Below are 18,197 nucleotides of genomic sequence, written 5' to 3'. Positions count from 1 at the left end.
AAATTGATTTGATTTATAAATTAAATGCGATATTTTTATTTGAAAATGCGAAAAGTACAAAGAATGCGGCAAAATGTGGAACAAATATAATATGCCGGTAAAGCAAACACATTCAACTGACATTACTTCATGTGAATCACATTATGGAAGCGTTGCAATCGCAACTCACTTCACACCCATTGTCGGGTATTTATGTTCAGGTTTTATTTCAATGGATTATTGACATAATATTTCCCATTCATTGAAGCATTTCTTTTTGTGGGGGAACATTACATTATTTTACCATTCAAACTATAAACAAAAGTGCATCAAAGTGATTTGCGACAGTTGGCAACGGTCAATTTATCTGAAACAATGGGCACCGAGGTGATAAACGTTAGTTTTGATGTGCTGCAAGAGGAGCTGGACAAAGCAAAATCAACTCTAAAAGGTTTGAATGACAATATTAGGCGAATCAGTGGCCGAGAGCCACCCGATCAATTGAGGTTAGTTCATCGAATGCGATTTTTGTTTCGTTTTTTTCACAATGCTCACATAAATTTGTAACATTTTGCTCTTTTATCATTTTGTGATTTGCAAACACATGTTTTTTTTATTCTTCGTTGGTTCAATGGACATATTGTTTAGAGGTGACCGTAAGCGTCCACTAGATAGACGTTCCGACCGAGACCGTAATGAATACGGTTCACAATTGGACTCAAGAAATCGATTAAACACACGCGATAGAGATCGTGATCGGGATAGAGACAGAGATGTTTCACCGCCGGCTAAACGTAAACCGGAAACAAAGTCAGTGTTCAGCCGTTTGTCGGGACCGCCGGCTAGTGGTGGTCGGGACGATGATGTCAAACCGAAATTGAATTCGCGCATAATTCGTGAGCTGCCGACCAAAGAAGAAATTGTTGAAGCGCAGGGCAGTGATCCGGCCAGTCGGGCTCGTAATCGTCGAATGTTTGGCTCGTTGTTGGGTACATTGCAGAAATTTTGCCAGGAAGAGTCGCGTCTCAAGCAAAAGGAACAGAAAAAGGCACAAATCGAAAAGAAACTGGAAGATCAACAGAATCAAGAGCGTGAAATCATGAAAAAAGAGCGACAAAATCTGTACAACAATCGAAAGCGACAACAAATGGAAATCAAAATGTTGGAGAGTAAAATGAATTTGATGAAAGAGTTTGGAACATGGGAAGAATCGAAGAAGCCGCTCATGAATTTCATTCGAACAAAAACCAAGCCACGCATCTACTATCTTCCAAAGGTTTTGGACAAACGAACCGAACGCAAGTTGGAAGAATGCAAACGTGATATTGAAAGTAAGTGACACAATTTTGTGGGAGCGATTTATACCCGCGTCGTTCACATTGGTGTGGGCGCGTGTATGTTGTGTATGTGTGGCCGATGGGATTTTCGGGACAAATTGTTGGATGTATGGAATGTAAAGTGTTAGATACAGCCACACGAAATACGTTGATCGTAAATCAACTCTTAATGAGATGGAGCGAATGACATTATCTTTTTTTTGGGTCGATTTTCCATTTTGTTTATTCACTGCGAAACGTTGAATATTAAATTGCATTCACACCGCACAGCTACTGTATGTAAAATGTATATCGATGCCGAGCGTCGAGAACAGAGGACAGTAAGTAGCGGTTTTTCAATGTAGCGCACATGATATGAGCGATGCTCAAAATATTTAGAACTTTTGGCAACGACAAATATTCTCCAATTTCAATTAAATATTCGAACATATTTTCGCAATAAAACAGGTCATGAATTTGACTGAGTTTGCAATTGTTGAGTCAATATTTAGCGAACGCTCGGTTTCATAATAGCGAACCGCATTCCGAACAAGTACAAACATATTACTTTTTGACGAATTGACAGATAGTCGCGAGCAGAAAACAATGTACCCCACTGCTTCGTTGAGTATGTGTTTGCGTCGTACGGCACATTTTTGTTCTCATCCTCGGAAATTTGATATATAATCGGGCTATTCTTCATGTGCATATTCATACGCACGAACAGCAGCTCCACCATGAACAATGTGTCAAGGATAGCGAAAAAAAATTGACATTGGAACACTGCTCACAGCCAACGGCTTCATATCTACTGAATCTGAATATTTTAAAATAGATGCTCAATTTGCATTTTGGAGAAATTAGCTCACACTCGCTCTCTCTCTCTCTCTCTCTCTCTCTCTCTCTCTCTCTCTCTCTTTTTTGGGGAACTTTTCATTTAATTAGCAAACAACACCATATTCACTTGCACCGTACATGGTTGTGAAAATACGCAGCTGTGCATATATGCCGTGTGCCTCGCTTGCATGTGCAATATAAACACAATGCATTTGCAAAGAGCGCCTTGCCAGCAACTCGTGAATATCCCCAATTCGATTGGAGCGGTGAATTATTCGAATTATATTCCAAAACGAAAACGCTCCATACCCGATGACACTAGCCACTACCACGCACACCTTTCTCTCGTCGATCCGGGCCGATTTTCTAACGCCTGCTGTGAAATGAAAGCGCACAAAAAAGCGCATCCCCGATACGCGAAACACCAAAACAGACAATCGGCCAAATATGTAAATAATAAAAAACACTTAGCTGTTGAGCAATGTGCAGGCCAATGAATGAAATGCCATTTTACATTATCTACATAAACGATGATGTAGATAGATAATCATGTGCATCATTTGCAACGATCCGCACATTTGCAAATAGTTTCATTTGCACGACTATACTCAGTGCAATTTTGTTGTTTATTCATTCATTTCGCGTGTTGCATTGTTCAGTGGCAATGTGTTGTTGTCTACGCTTGCCGAAAATGGCGTATCTATTTGAGGGAGTTAACAAACAGCCGCTTGACCAACGTACCGATCGTCGGCTGTTTGCATGCAAAATGCACCGGCATCCAGTTGCGGATGGTTATTGCAAATAAAATTGTGCATATTCCATTTGGGCATTCTATCAAACGTAAACCTATACATGCGCAAACATAACAATTATATACAAATTTAATGAAATGCAATTGTAGCTGATGCTGGCTTTTTTGCCGCCGATTTTCGCTCTCCTCACTTCTGCCCATTTTTCTCGTCTCCGGTTTTAATGCCGATGTACTCGCATTCGTTCTCTCGCATTATCAGTGTTTGCGATATCGCTCTCAGCATCTCATAGGATAACTGAACGAGATAATTCAGCTGGCTGAGATGACGCAGCGACGCATCACCCAAGTCTATCGCCCGAGTCTTTGTGATACACACACACACACACACACACACAATTCGATGCCGCGCGTCACTAAATGGGACTGAGTGTATAAGGATACCGCTGGGCGCATTGTGTGTATGTGTATCGCACAGACTCAGGTGATGCGTCGCTGCGTCATCTCAGCCAGCTGAATTATCTCGTTCAGTTATCCTATGAGATACTGAGAGCGATATCGCAATCACTGCGCATTATCATTCGCTCGCATATTTGCGCGCTCTTTTTCGGCTCTTCATTTCATTTCAAAATTTTAATTCAATATGTGCGAATTGGGAAATTGAAACATGATTATTAGTTTAATCGCAAACCACATTTTCCGTGGGGCTCGTAATCAACTCGTTTGATTTAAATTTTAAATTGTAGCTCGGTTGGTCCACGAATTTCGAATTTATTACTAATAAATGCGCCGTGCTGCATTCATAAATCATCTAATTGCGACATCCAATCCATACCACAACAGATTGTGACTCGAAATGAATTAGCCTACGCGGTGGTGTGCATGTGCATGTTCGTTTAGGATTCTGTTGATTTCAAACATTTTTCTCATGTCGATTTTTTTTTGTTGGTAACTTTAATTTTTTTTTTTTCTCTCTCTCTCTCTCTCTCTCTCTCTCTCTCTTTCTTTGGCGCTGTTTCGCGTTGGTGCGTTTAGAACAAATTGAAAAACGACGTGCTGAGGTTAACGAGGAGATGGCGGAAATTGTAAATCGCTTCGAAGCGGCGACTGAAGCACTGCAACCATTCTACGATTCGCATAATGATAGCGCTCAAAATAATTCGTTGCTTGAACAAAGTTCGGCCAACAATCATACGGAGGACAATGATGACTACTATCACAACAATTTTAAGTCGTCAGTCAACAAGCGCAACGATGAATCGCTGAACCATGGGAAGGAGCACGATGATAGTACCAACGAAGATGATGACGATGATGATGCCGATACCAATGATGAAAGCGACTCGAAAAAAAGTAAGCATTTGAAGAAAAAAAAACAAATGAAACCTATTTTACAAACACTCAATCGAATTCAATGATAAATCTTGTCTATTACAGTCGTCAGCATCAAAATCGAAAAGGATGATGAGCTATTCACGAAAAGTGAAGCGAGTGAACCGGTTTCGGGAGTTCAACATTCCGATAATGAGGAAAATAATGATTTAAAGCCACAACGAAGTCGTTCATCCAGCCAAACTTGAGCGACAACACAACGAAAGAAAAACAAAATCCAACCAGCCAGATTCAATTTTCATGGAACAAACGAAAAACAAGAACGAGATAAAAAGAACATAAAAATACCAACATTTAGCACGTTAAGCCATTTGATGAATTATCATGAATAACTCAATCGATTCGTATTATAACGTTTAATTTAATTTAAATTGTTTGAATTGAAAAGTTTTGCAACACTGGAGCTCTGCTGAAGAACAGAGAGTAGCACGGATCCGACAGTCACGATTTACGATTTTCAAAGATACCAACAACAATTATTACAAGAAAAACCACACATACAAACACACACACACACACATTTGCTGAGAAAAAATGATTGCCGATTTCGATAGAAACTTGATTATTCAATAAAATTTCCTTCTTCAGTTCGAATTTTGAACATTGAATGTTTAGCCTGTATCTCATTGATTTTATATGCTGTAAATCAAATAAACTTGAATCACAAAATAAGAGCAATCATACATTGAACACCAGTGGTTTCGTTCATTTTACCTCATCAGCCAACACCAAGTACGATAATATTTTCCATCGAACTCTGCGAAATGGGCAACAGAAACGCAATGAACACAAGATAGAAAAAAAAAGACGAGTCGAACATTGTAATTATTTGGCTATAGTAGACAAGAGAAAATGCCATAAATCATGGCAGATTTCTTCGTTATTTGGTGGGTACTACACTACTGTTGCTGTTGCTATCCTCATTGCCGTCTCTGTCGTCGCCGCTACGCTTCATGCTCGACGAGTCAAAAGAGGAAAAGCCGAAAAAATGAAACGAAAACTGAACGAACGAACGCTATTGTTTTTGTGTAAAAACAATATGGACAAAAACCGAATATTCAACTAAAACACTGGAATAAAAGTATAAATAAATAAGTGAAATCAGAAATAACGATGAATAGGATATACATTCGCTTGGCAAAAATCCGATCAAAATCACGATCCAGCGACTAAAAACAAAGCCAAACGAATCCTGCCAACTCAAGATCTATTTATTGTGTGGCTCTCGCTCTGTTTCTGCTATTGCTTTATTTTCCTCTTTCCTTTATTATTGTTATTATTTTGATGCACATTTTTATCCATGGCCCGAAATTCATAACAACAACAAATATCGCAGTCGAAGACAAAAACCGAAGTAGAAGAGGAGAGAAGGAGAGAGAATGAGTGAACGAAACGACAAGCTCAAGAACAACAAGACAGTGGACCCCGGACTTATGGAAAAACAAATACAACTGTATCAGCCAATGAAACTCGTTACTGTGCGATTACAAATTGTACAACAACGACTACAACAGTTGAAATAAAATGCAATTTCAATTTCTGTTTTGCATCGAAGTCGTCATTTATTTTCCATTCGACGTGGTTATTTCATTCTTTCTCTTCTTCGGCTTCTTTTGTACTTTCTCTCTTTTGTTGGTTTTCGGTGGCCATTCGGAAAAACCGTTCAAACAAGACGGTTGCAAAACGCTTACTTGTTTGAACAACAAATTTTCTTGTCCAAAGTCGCAAGAAAATCGTTTCCATTCCAAGATCCACAATATAGTTTAGTTTTGTGAAATCAGTTTTTTTTCTCCCTCCCTCTCTCCCTCTCTCTCTCTCTCTCTCTCTCTCTCTCTCTCTCTTCTCGGTTCGTTTTTATTTCTATCTTACAGCGAAAACGGAAAAACAAGAAACGGAATCGAAAATCTTTTGTGTTATTCTGTTTGCATTTTACAACTAATTTCTGTATGTACTCAGTCAGAAGAGAATCAAATGAAACAAAATGCCACAACGAGATTGACCCAATCAAACCAAACAAAAAAACAAAGGAGAAACTCAATTCATCAACAATAATTTGGGGTTTTGTTGAATGAATGGAAAAAGTTCAAAGTTGATTCAATTAGCGTCATACACTATAGGTTTTTAGCATTTTGTATGGGCGAACATATTTTTCATTATTTGAGCAAATCGATCGACTCGCTCCATCACATTTTCGGAAATTATTTGTACTATTTGTTTACGAAAATAATTGAATCGGAATCAGCAATTATTTTGATCATTGGTGTCGATTCAATGATACCATTAGCCAGTAATATTCAATACAATAGCCATAGAATCTGGATTCATTACCAATATGGAAGTAGCTTATTGTACTATAGTGCAATGTATATATACATAAATTTACAGAGTACAGTACAGGTACACACCAATAGCGATGCCTTGCCGAAAACATCTTTGTGGGTATATTTCAATTTGAGATCAAAATCTCACAATGAAATAACTATCTAAAACTAATATACTCTAGATATTCTAAAACTCAATAGTGGAGAATGTAGACATAATGATTGATCTTTGAATCATTGTTCAACGGAATGTGAAAATACCTAGCCAATTAAGACTAACTGAAGTGAAAAACTTCCAAATATTTCACCCACTCGAACCAACAAATGATTGAAAAACTGAACATTTGGTCGATTTCATGGAAGTAATTTTGTTTACGCAGTGCAAATACACATACACATAGGCCCATATTTGCGGTGTGATTGACAGATATATGCATCGCATTATAGTCATATGTATGATTTATGACTATGTTTGTACAACCATTTTTTCTCCTGGATAATAATTTATCTCTTTTTTATGTTACGAAAGGTAAGGAAACCACAACGTTCATTCCAACGAAAATGATTGGTGCGTAATGTGGTTTTAAACTCAATTTGTCTTGACTTTTATCATATAGCTCATCCATGATATTGAAATTGGTTAGAGTATATATTTTGTTAACCGGATAACGATTGAAACTTTTCTCGTGAGTAACTTTTATTGAAAGTTAATCGAAGAACAGAAGTTTTTCTTCTGATCATCCGTCGATGTATCAGTGGGTGTATGTGCCGCTCGACACACACACACACACACATCGTCAAGGCAAGCGAAAAAGATTTGTGATGGATCTATGAGCGTAGGGACAATATTTGTCAGTAATATCCGCGATTGCCGCTAGCCGATTTTAATCCTGTCTACATCTCAAGAGATTGAGAAATTGAGAAATAGAGAAAGAGAGAGAGAGAGAGAGAGAGAGAGAGAGAGAGAGAGAGAGTATCAATTTTTCAATTAAAAATTTTCTTCGCCCGAGAAAAGAAGAATAAAAAGAAGTAGAGATAATTATGAACTTGTCATAAATCGAGTGTGGCAACGACGAGATTGTAAAGATGAACGAAAAAAGAGCGAGAGAAAAAATGGAATATCGCTTGGCGAATTACGAATTAGTGAGAAATGGATGGGAATCCCGAATATCAACGAACACAAGCGCGTGCCCTCTCTCTCTCTCTCTCACTCAATCTCCTTCTATCTATCCGTGCTACTCAATGGCCGCCAGCGAAATGTTTGTATCCAATTCACGGTGCACACGCAACATCTCGCGCATTTCGACGTTTCCACATTGATGCTTCTTCACATTTTCAGATCAGATCGAAAACAAAAACAAAGCTTTTTATTGCTGTTTGAAAATGGGAAAATTGCTGATGCGCTCAGCACAAATATGCTTGAAACACTTGAAAGTGGTAAAGCGAACTCAGCGTCTCCGGGGAATATATTCTCTCTTTTTTCTTCGCAATGTGTATAATATTAATATTTGCTGGCAAACGTGTGAGAACAATACATACTTGAAAATCGTTAGCCAGTTATTCATGCTTCGCGCATTATTTCGTTCCATACACAATTTCGATATACCTCTCTCGCTCGCTCATTCACTCTTCTCTTTTTTTCTACATAATTTTTTTCTTGCTCAGCATCATCTTTTTTCCTCAACACTCACTTTCTCTTCTCCCTCTAGCCAAATCCAAGAGCGTAGTTTTTGCATCAACTTTCGTTCGAATCGTCAAATCTGCTAAAAAGGCAATGGAAAAAAATCGATTTAAAAATATAAAAAAAGACGGAAACAGCAAAAATGAGCAGAAAAGTTTTGAGAGCAAAGCTCGAACGATGGCAACGAATAGAGCGCAGTACAACCGAAGCAGATTTCTTCCTCCGGTGAGCGGTGGCAACGAGAGGAATGGGAGAAATAGAACGGAAAACATCAAGCGTAAGACGGATTTTGTTTAATGTCACGAATTCCGGATTTATAGCTGAGATAATTTAATAAAAATTGAAACTATGTCAGACGAAGCACAGACACACTTTATGCACGGCATTATTATTTATGGTACGCAAATCACATCTTGTATAAATACTGTAAATAAGAATTGACATTTTCCGATAAATTCCGTGGTGTTCGATTGCACGGCCAAAATTCAAGTTCGTTGAGCTCTGAGTGCAAAACAAAAGTCGCTCCAACTCATAAAACTCACCGTATCCTTCTTACTTTGCATAGAATAACTTGGTTTTGGTTTTTTTTTCATGTGCTCTCACGACTCACTTGAATCGCGTGATTTCCGACCTAACGCATTACAACCAAGGTTGACTACTTTTTGCTTGCTTGCGATGGCGTAGAAGTTCAGAAGATTTGCTCAAGTTTTTGACAAATATATAAGCCACATAGTGTGATTACGTTTTTTTTGCTTCGCTTACCAATCGACATTCTAGTATTTATCCATGGCGATTTATCGCCAATCTCTCTCCTTCCTGCCTCCCTCTTTTTTTCTCTTTTCCTCTGCATGCAAGTTGTTCTGAATATGCGGAGGAGCCAATTTTCAACGTGTCTCTAGTGGTTTTTGATGCCTCTGGATGGCTATGCTTACCGATTTATAGAAATAAAAGTTATCATTAATAATTAAAACGAATGTCGAAACGAAAGTTTCTCCATTATATTACCACATGCAATTAGTGTGTGCGAGTGTGTAATTCTGTGTGAGCGTTGGATATTTTTATCCCATTTTAAGTCGATTAATGGAAAACGATTTCTAATAAACATTTTACGTGCACGCTCACTGAAAACCCAAAATGGATATGGATGTAACGGTTATTCATGTTGTACATACTTGCAATGCAGTCTCAGGAAAGCGATAAATTTCTTTCAAACTTGATAAGTTTGAGATGTCATTCCGCTCATATTACGGTCATAGAAAAAGCGTGGTCGAGATTGAATCGAAGTATACCACCAACAGGCTAAAATGTGGATATGGAAGAGATAGAGTAACAGAGCTGAAAAATATCTGCACATCTATCTAAACCTAAGTAATTACTAGACACAAAGATCATTTGGGATTAATTTTTGGCTGGGGCCAGCTACTTCAATGGAAAACCATAGTTTGAGCTAAAAACGTTTAACGAAACGAAAACAGTGGAAAATATCATCATCGCTCGGACTAACAACAAACATGAACCAAACGATAGCAATGGGGCGAGAGTGAGAGATGGCAAAAGTGCAGACAATCACATAACCGAGCAATAGTATTAATACAAACAACGTAAATGGCAGAAATGCATTAATTTACGAGAAAAATGGGAGAAACGTTCATAGACTCGCAGGGCAAACAGTGAAGAGCAAAGCAACAATAAAATTATATTTATTATATGGAATAGAAAATTGTTATTAACGACATGCGGATTTTCTGCTAAATGTTAAAATAAACAAAATAAAATTATCTCTGCTTCGTTCGTTTCCTCAACAACGAAAAAGAGACGCGGTGTTTTGGGAGAGAGTGAGGGAAAGAGAGAGAGACAGTGTGTGTGTCGCATTCATATATATACTGAGAATGGTTGTAGTGACAAATAACGGGCCCTTGTTGCTATTGTTGCCATTTGTGTGCCAAAGTTCGTGAAGTCAAATAATTGGGCAAATTGTGTTTGTAGTGTATTGTACACACACATACATATATGCATATATGGCAGCAAAGATCACATCGACAGTTAAGTCAAGTCAAGTCACATGAAAATGTCTGCTTCTGGGGATTTGAAGTTGAACTAATGCCCGAAGACATCCACACACAGACACACGCACACGCACACTCAAATATATATTTACGCTCAAGCTCATCTCGCTAGCTCGCTCGCACGGCGCATTAGTAATAATTTAATAATTATAGCGACTATGCAAGCTCCTTTGCAAAATGACACAAGACGAACGATTCATAAGTTGCCAAACACTCGAACACTGAGACATTCTCGGGGTTGTGGCGAAGAACAACGACAGAATAATTACAACAACAAAGATATTCATTTAAACAAGAGTTGGCATTTTCATAACAAATTGTTTGGCGAATGTAAAGTGAACTGAAGCGCTTTCGAAACTGTAAACTCACATACAAACATACACATCTTATGCGCCCTCCGAATGTGTAACTGTTTGCTTAGGAATGTGGGATAAGAGACAGCAACAGCAGAGGCAGAGAAAGCAAGAGAGAGAGAAAAAGAGAGAGGCAGGCGCGCATACATTAATTTGAATACACAGCGTCAACTGTTTGTAGTCGCTATATTTACACTTTGTGCCATTTGTTTTGCGTACGCTGCAAGGGATCGCTGAATGCAAACGAGCGGCCAAAGAAATGAAATTGTGCTGAGTAGCATATAGCATGGCAACAAACAGCCACAATTGGTCCGAGGTTAAAATACAAATGGCTCCGATTGTTGTGTTCATCAGCCTCGCCAATGATGATTTATTTGATTGGAAAGGAGAGCAGGAGAGGCACAGCAAAAAAGTGAGACAGAAATGGCATAGTGCAATCGTGGTATCAACTTCTTCAAAAATTAATCCATCTAAAATGGGATTCTCACGTAGACGCTAAACATTTATCTAACGCTTAGCACAACAAATACATTTTCCACAGTTAATGCTCGCAAATATTTTTAACATTGGACTGGCATTTGGTGAGCACATTTTCGATGAATCAACACCGACACATCGAATCAAATTTCGCTTCGCATTTCCAATGACGTTGCTCATTGATGGAGATAAAAACGTCTCCCACCACTTTGCACTCGAATCCAGTGTCATTCGTCTATTTTTATTGTTTGCAAAGATTAATGCATTTTTTTTCTCTTGCTTCTTTTCGACATCGTGTCTATTGTTTTATTTAGCACACAAATTTGGTTTGTTTTACGACTAAAGGAGCAAACAGTCAGTCGGTGTTTAAACAATGTTATTTGATTTGGCAAGTAAATATCAAAACAATTGAAATGTTGTTGGGACGATGTTTGGTGCATTACCATTTCAATTTTTGGTTGCTTTGCATTCGTATATTGATTTTGCCATTTTGAAATGTGCAAAATCCTAGATTAAATCATTGAAATTTATTCTATTTGCAGACTTTTACATACGTTTCATAAACTGCACGCAGCTAAGACAGCAGAGTGTGGTCAGTTTCACACCGTACAAATGGTGGGATCGCATCTACTAACTGAGCATATCATTTTCGGATGGGCACTAAAACTCTCAATCACTTTGAATGATCGGTGGCCCCCTGATCGAATGGCGTAGATGAATATAAATAAGTATATTGTTGACGGTATTTGTGGTTTTTAACCAACGTTGTTTACCGTTATTGTTTCCTTTTATGCGGTTTTTGCCATGTTCTGTACTTATCGCACATGATGCTGTTGTTATTGTTGTGTATATGCATATCATCGTAGCTATTTATTTGTACAAGGAATTATAGGTACAGATTATGTTCGGTCATGAATAATGGAGTAGCAAGAGACCAATCAATGATAACGTAGCCAATATCCCCATTGATCTTTTTCATTCATGAACACACACAAACGCACACACACACACACACATTATTATTGTGATGTGTTATAATCTAAAAATAACGTTGTATTTAGCCAATTATTCCAACACTATGCGCTTTAAATCCATATTATCATATTTTAAATTGAAATAAATTCTAATTAAAAATTTCAAAAAGTGTTAATTAATGTGTTCGTCACATATATACATACACACAAGCACACGCACCACACGAACCTCAAGCAAAAAACTGAATATATTATAAATGATTCATAAAATCTACCCATCTACCCATTTTTGTTTTAATGAAATAAACATAGCGTTGATTGTTCGTATGAATAATTGATGCTGAGTTGAAGATTCTAATCGAATTGGCGAGAGTGGGAAGGGGCGACGTTGAAGAGGAAAAAAACGTTCCTTCTGGTTGTTGTCGGTGTGTGTGTGTGTGTGTGTGTGTGTATGTATGTTTATTGACAACCTTAACAACAACATTAGATAAGTCACCCTATTTTCCAGTCTATTAGCGACGATTGGCAAGCGAGTGCTCAAATTCAGTCGTTCAATTTGATTGACGCAACGGAAATGAATGATTACGAACCGATTCAATTAATTAGACGTATTCGTTTCAAACTTTCCATCCAACTCAATCACCGAAATAATATTGGGCCTTTCATCGAATTCACCCTTCAAAATACCATCGATATTGGAATGATAAATATATATTTTGTACAAAGTCGTTTGTGCTTGTTGTTGTCGTTGTCGTCGCGCCGTTCCACTGAAATTCGAGACAAATTAATTCAATGAAGAATAAAAGGAGGAAAAAAAGCAGCCAAAATAAAAAGAATTGCTAAAAATTTATCTCTGTTCGCACAAAAGCCCATTTACACAAAACTTATAAATATTCATTCGAATGCGGATATTTTACACGATCAAAAGTGCAAAGTGAATCGAAGACGGAACAAACTCAACGAAAGCGGAAGAAAGATGAACGAAAACTAGCCAGATCCAGATGATTAATTTCGGGGTAGAAACTGTATGTCGTGAATCAAAGCGAGCCAAAAGCAAGCGATACCGCCGGAACTGGGCGAACCAGAATGACAGAGGGTGAGAAAGAGAAAGAGAAAGAGAGAGAGAGAGAGAGAGAGAGAGATAGAGCAAGTGTGTAAAAAGTTTTGAAAAAAAGCCAACAAAAGCGTCATCTCTCAAAACTGACATATACACACATATAAAATAGCTGACGGGCAAAAAAGTTTGGTCGATTTTTTTCTTTTTCTTTTTCTCTCTCTCTCTCTCTCTCTCTCACACACGATGGGCACCCATCACCCTATCTTCGTTCATCTTTCGCTTATCAAAGAAAAGTAGATTCATTTATTTTTGATCAAATAAGACGAAAAATTCGGCGATATTTTATGCACTTTCAATAGAAGAAGGCAAACGCACAAAAAATCATCAGCAGCATCGGCATCGGCAGCAGCAACAGCGTCGAATGTACTATGTGCCTGGCCCCAGGGAATTTTCAATTTGCTTTGCTTGCTCTTTTTTTCTGGTGGCTCTCACCCAGACAGTTTTACTTCGGGCACATATTATCCGGCCGACTTTTGCCATGCGATTGCGTTCCGCTGCTTTGATGTGATTGTCTTATCTTTTGTGAGCCGGTGATTTTTATCAGATTACATTACAAATGATCTATTTTGCTTCGTTCGAAACACACACACACACTTTCGGCATTGAGCTGAATAATTTTTGATTGTGGTGTAAATTAGGCGAAAATCAAATCTCAGTGCTATCGAAACCGTATTTTTCCAACCAGAATGATATGATTTTTTTTTTCTCTGGTGCGTGGGTTGTGCTTGTGAAGTTGAAAAAAAAGCTTTTATCAATTATCACGTGGAATTAATTTAATATCGCGAATTGTTTGGAAAAGTAAAGCTAAATATAACCTTGTCGCAGACAACAAACCGAAAATTTGAAACTCGTGTCTCAATCTATTTTCTACTTTTCAAAGATGGAAAGGTGTGTGTGGGAAAAATTCGCAGGAATGTTATGTTTCAAATTGTTGTTGAAATGATTCACAAAAATTAAACACGTATGCATCATAAGTTTGTGCTAGTGCGTGGATTTCAGTCCTTTAATCCGGCGGCAAGGGCATACAGAAAGTGGCTTCGTATTTGTCGGGCACAATTAAAAATTAGGTGTAAATATATGTATTTGGTTATGCCCAAAGTCATGCAGTCAATGTAAATGTTATGATGAGGGTTTTGTTCGGCAACGGAAAAAAGAGCAAGAGTGAGAGAGGGAAACGATGCATGCATGCGAACGCATTCGACGTGCGGCCTGATTCAATGTATAGAAAAAGCAAAATGAACTAAGACATCAGGCTTAGTGTGGATTCGTTGGGTTCATTCAATTCGTTCGTTTGTGGAAATTCACAACGCAGACAAATGGCAAAACAGCAACAGCGACACAAAAGCAGTGGAGGCAGCGGTAATGTCATTGACTACACCAATGGTTACAATAACAATAGCAACAGCAAGAGCAAGAGCAATTATAAAGTACTATGAGCCAGGATGAAGCAATATAAGAGAGCAACAACCAAGTCACTAACATCAAAATTACAATCGTAATTAGAATTGTAAATTTACTTTGCAAGAGCCATAAAGGAAGAAACTACGAGCACGACTGAATGACGATGCAGTTGCACATACATACACATACACACACATAGTTATACACATACACACATCTGACTGCGTATATGAGAGACTGAACAGAAACGACTTCAATTTATGCAGGATGCCGAAGAGTTTGTTGTTTGAGCTGTGAGAATGGGAAAGAGATCGAATGAGTGGCACTGCAAGCAAGTGGAGATAATGGAGAAGGGGAAACAAGTCAGGGTGATAGAAAACCAGGGATACAGGGAGGATTATATGCAAACGAAAACAGAAAACAATGAAGAGAATTATTCCTAGGAACACTGGCACAAAGAGTTCAAATAAAAGGACATGCAAATGATTTTTTTTTTTTTTTGGTGGGTGAGTGTGTTTGTGGATCACGTTCATTCGCTCATTTAAACACAGTGGCAGCAATATTGAGTAGATGCAGTTGCCAAACCGAGCCTTTGACATGTACGGTAACAAATATATACAATTCGGTTGTTCCTTATATTCGCACAAACACACGCACACACAAAACGACAAGGCATCGGCAGAAGAAAGACCTCGATGCTACACATAAAGTGGCATCATAATTTGTAGAACGTCTCTGTAATGATAATGTCGATGTTGTTATTTAGATACTTTGGTACTTGTGTCAACAGTTGCCGCATTACTTTGTATTGCACATAGCCATTTCTACACGTAGTAAAGCAATCGAAGCCGTTTGAGTCGATGGCTTATCATTATACCATTCACCACACATCCTCATTCCACTTTATAGTTTGGCCACTCAAACGATGCTTTTATTTGATAAGAATTGTGAATGCTTCCCGGTTCTGGGCAAAATTCATTACTCAGGACGTACGTAGCGCAATTTGAGATACGTTCCGTAACTGTAATATAGGGAAACATCTTTTGTATGTACGACGAAACGAACGTACGAACGAGACAAAGTGAACCCGCGTATGTGTGGCAATCGCAATTGCATATGAAATGAGCAATTAGTTTGTTTACATCGTTTTGCTTTGTTTGCATTTGGAAAACTTGAACGCTGCGCGGTACAAAAGTTTGCCACGAGTTTGGATAAATCCTTATCGCGTTCGTTCAAAGAGTTTGATAGAGCGGAGTGTGTGAGAGAGTTTTCTTTATACACGAGAATTTTTGTTATGACATCACTGTCACACGAAAAACTTTCCAAAGCAGAAACGATGCGCGCGGATGAAAATATCACTAATTGATAAAACGCTTAAAGATGATGGTGCGGAAGTTGGGCGCAAACTGAAAGATGAAAAAAATGACGACGACGAGAATATTCAAAGTGTGCTTCGTTAACCCGCAGTAATCCGTAGTTTTATCTGCGTTTTGTTTTCTCTCTTTGTCTCTATCTTCCTGTCTCCCTTTCTGCTGAAGCGATCTGATATGAACGTTGGCATGGGTTTTGTGCATTCACGATTATCACATCGATATTAATGCACATGGTTGTATTGTAACAACATCACGTTGCGTTTTCCATAGAAAAAACATCCGGAAGTTTCATTTCATCATGGTACGCGCCCTCGCTAGCTCTTTCTCCATCTCTCTGTGTGTATGCGCATGCATCTTCCTTCGCACCAACTCTTCTACTTCAGTTTAATCAATTCAAATCCTTTCCGTGTCCTTTGTTTCGCTAACGCTCACTAAAATTAACGGTGACAGCAAAAGTGCAAATGTTTAGCTGGCTTCGAGTGCATTTCCCAACTCGAAGAAAATATGATTATTTATTCATTTCCATTGTTATTCGCTTTGTGCCAAGTTATTTTTCTGCTGATGGATGGTAGAAATCTAATAAAATGCATCACTGCATACCTTCCATACACTCGGATGCGGGAAACACGGCACACGAGAGGAAATAAAAGAACCGTATAACATTGACAAAAGAAAATAATTCACGGTGAAATCCATTTGAAATGTTCGGTTGCCATTTAATTATTTATTCGTAACTCCCGTATTAGTTCAGCATTCTCACCTACAGCAACGCGGTTTCCGCAACGTTTGATTAAGAGTCGCTTTTTTGCATTACATTTTTTTTTTCGAGCTTTACTCACTCTAAGCCCGATGCCTTTAACTTGTCGTTTATTCAGTTCACAGAACGTACTTTTTTCTTCGTCTTCTCGGTACTTACGTCAAGTTCGACGGAAAATCGAGCGAAAAAAGCATTATTATTATGCAAACAACAAGCAACAGTTTTATGTTTTATTATTCATTTTATTTCGTTGTATCACTTTATCTTTGGCTGTTATGTCACTCTCTCTCTCTACCTCTCTATCTTCTATCTTGTGTTGGATGCTTTTGTTGTCTCATCTCCGGTTTTTTTTTTTCACTCGGTGTGTTTATATCGTGTGGCACCTTTTCATGTATTGGCATGTGCTCATCCATTGCATGGCTTTCATCTTGCGTGCGCTTAAACACTCTCAGAATTCAAAGGAGGAAAACTAAAAAACATATAGTGTAAAACATCAAATTACCAACTGTTTTTTGCCATTGTAGGCAAAATGTCATTTTACCTACATTGGTAATAAAATGGAACACCGTTCCACCAAAAATGTAGGTAAAATGACATTTTGCCTAGAATGGCAAAAAAACAGTGGGTAATTTGATGTTTTACACTATATGTTTTTTAGTTTGCCTCCTTTGAATTCTGAGAGCATGGTTAGTATTGTACAGTTTTGGTACACTTTGTGTGGATGTGAAAATTCAGTGCTGTTGAATTTTTCATTATATGTTGCAGCACAGTGCTAGTGACTAACAGCGTTTTTCGATAAAAGAATTATATTGCGACATGACAAATCACTTTTCGTACGTAGACGAATGAACGAAAACCAAGAACGAACGAGAGAAATGGCCATGGAAAGATTAAAAATTGCAAGTAAAGAGGTAAACTGAACACACTGACACAGAAAAGAAAGAGAGAGAACAGACGCAGAGAGAAAATGATGAGAGCGGACGAGCAATCAGGTGGGTTGCAACTTCAACAAAGAGCTGTACTGAACTAGACCCCTCCGTTATGCAGCAGCATAAAACCAAAATCCTTAACCAATAACAAAAGAATCGTAATGTTCACCATTCAAGACTTAAATGCTCTATGACGGCTAGACTTTAGGTATTCTTGCCGATTTTTCAAAGCATACGATCCGCTTCTGAAAATCAATCCGGAGATAAGGAGCACAGTGGAAAAAGTTTAGTGCAAGTGATAAATATTTGGAGCTACCTATTGTCGCTCTACCTTTTCACGCACACACCTACAGTCATGGAAATTTAATTAGGACCGGCATTGAAATTTCAGTTTTTTCCCATTAATTCTGTTATTTTACAAAAAAATATTCATGAAATGATGTTTATGAGAATATTTGAAGTTTTTATAAATGGAC

At 38.1% G+C, this 18,197-nt stretch overlaps 1 protein-coding gene across 1 annotated transcript; it reads left to right on the top strand.

Annotated features, from left to right (window-relative positions):
* The first annotated feature begins 172 nt into the window (after positions 1–172).
* Positions 173–4,955, top strand: LOC129577795 (pinin). Its single transcript, XM_055465387.1, has 4 exons — positions 173–485; positions 628–1,310; positions 3,916–4,233; positions 4,318–4,955. The coding sequence occupies exons 1-4, from the start codon at positions 355–357 to the stop codon at positions 4,458–4,460; spliced, it is 1,275 nt and encodes a 424-aa protein (XP_055321362.1). The 5' UTR covers positions 173–354; the 3' UTR covers positions 4,461–4,955.
* Positions 4,956–18,197: the final 13,242 nt, after the last annotated feature.

This window comes from Sitodiplosis mosellana, unplaced genomic scaffold (assembly GCF_009176505.1).
Source record: "Sitodiplosis mosellana isolate CC-2019 unplaced genomic scaffold, AAFC_SMos_1.0 Smas_scaffold_6226, whole genome shotgun sequence".
In the NCBI taxonomy this organism is placed as follows: domain Eukaryota; kingdom Metazoa; phylum Arthropoda; class Insecta; order Diptera; family Cecidomyiidae; genus Sitodiplosis; species Sitodiplosis mosellana.
Note: the sequence above shows the minus strand (reverse complement) of the source record. Positions and strands in the feature narration are given on the sequence as shown.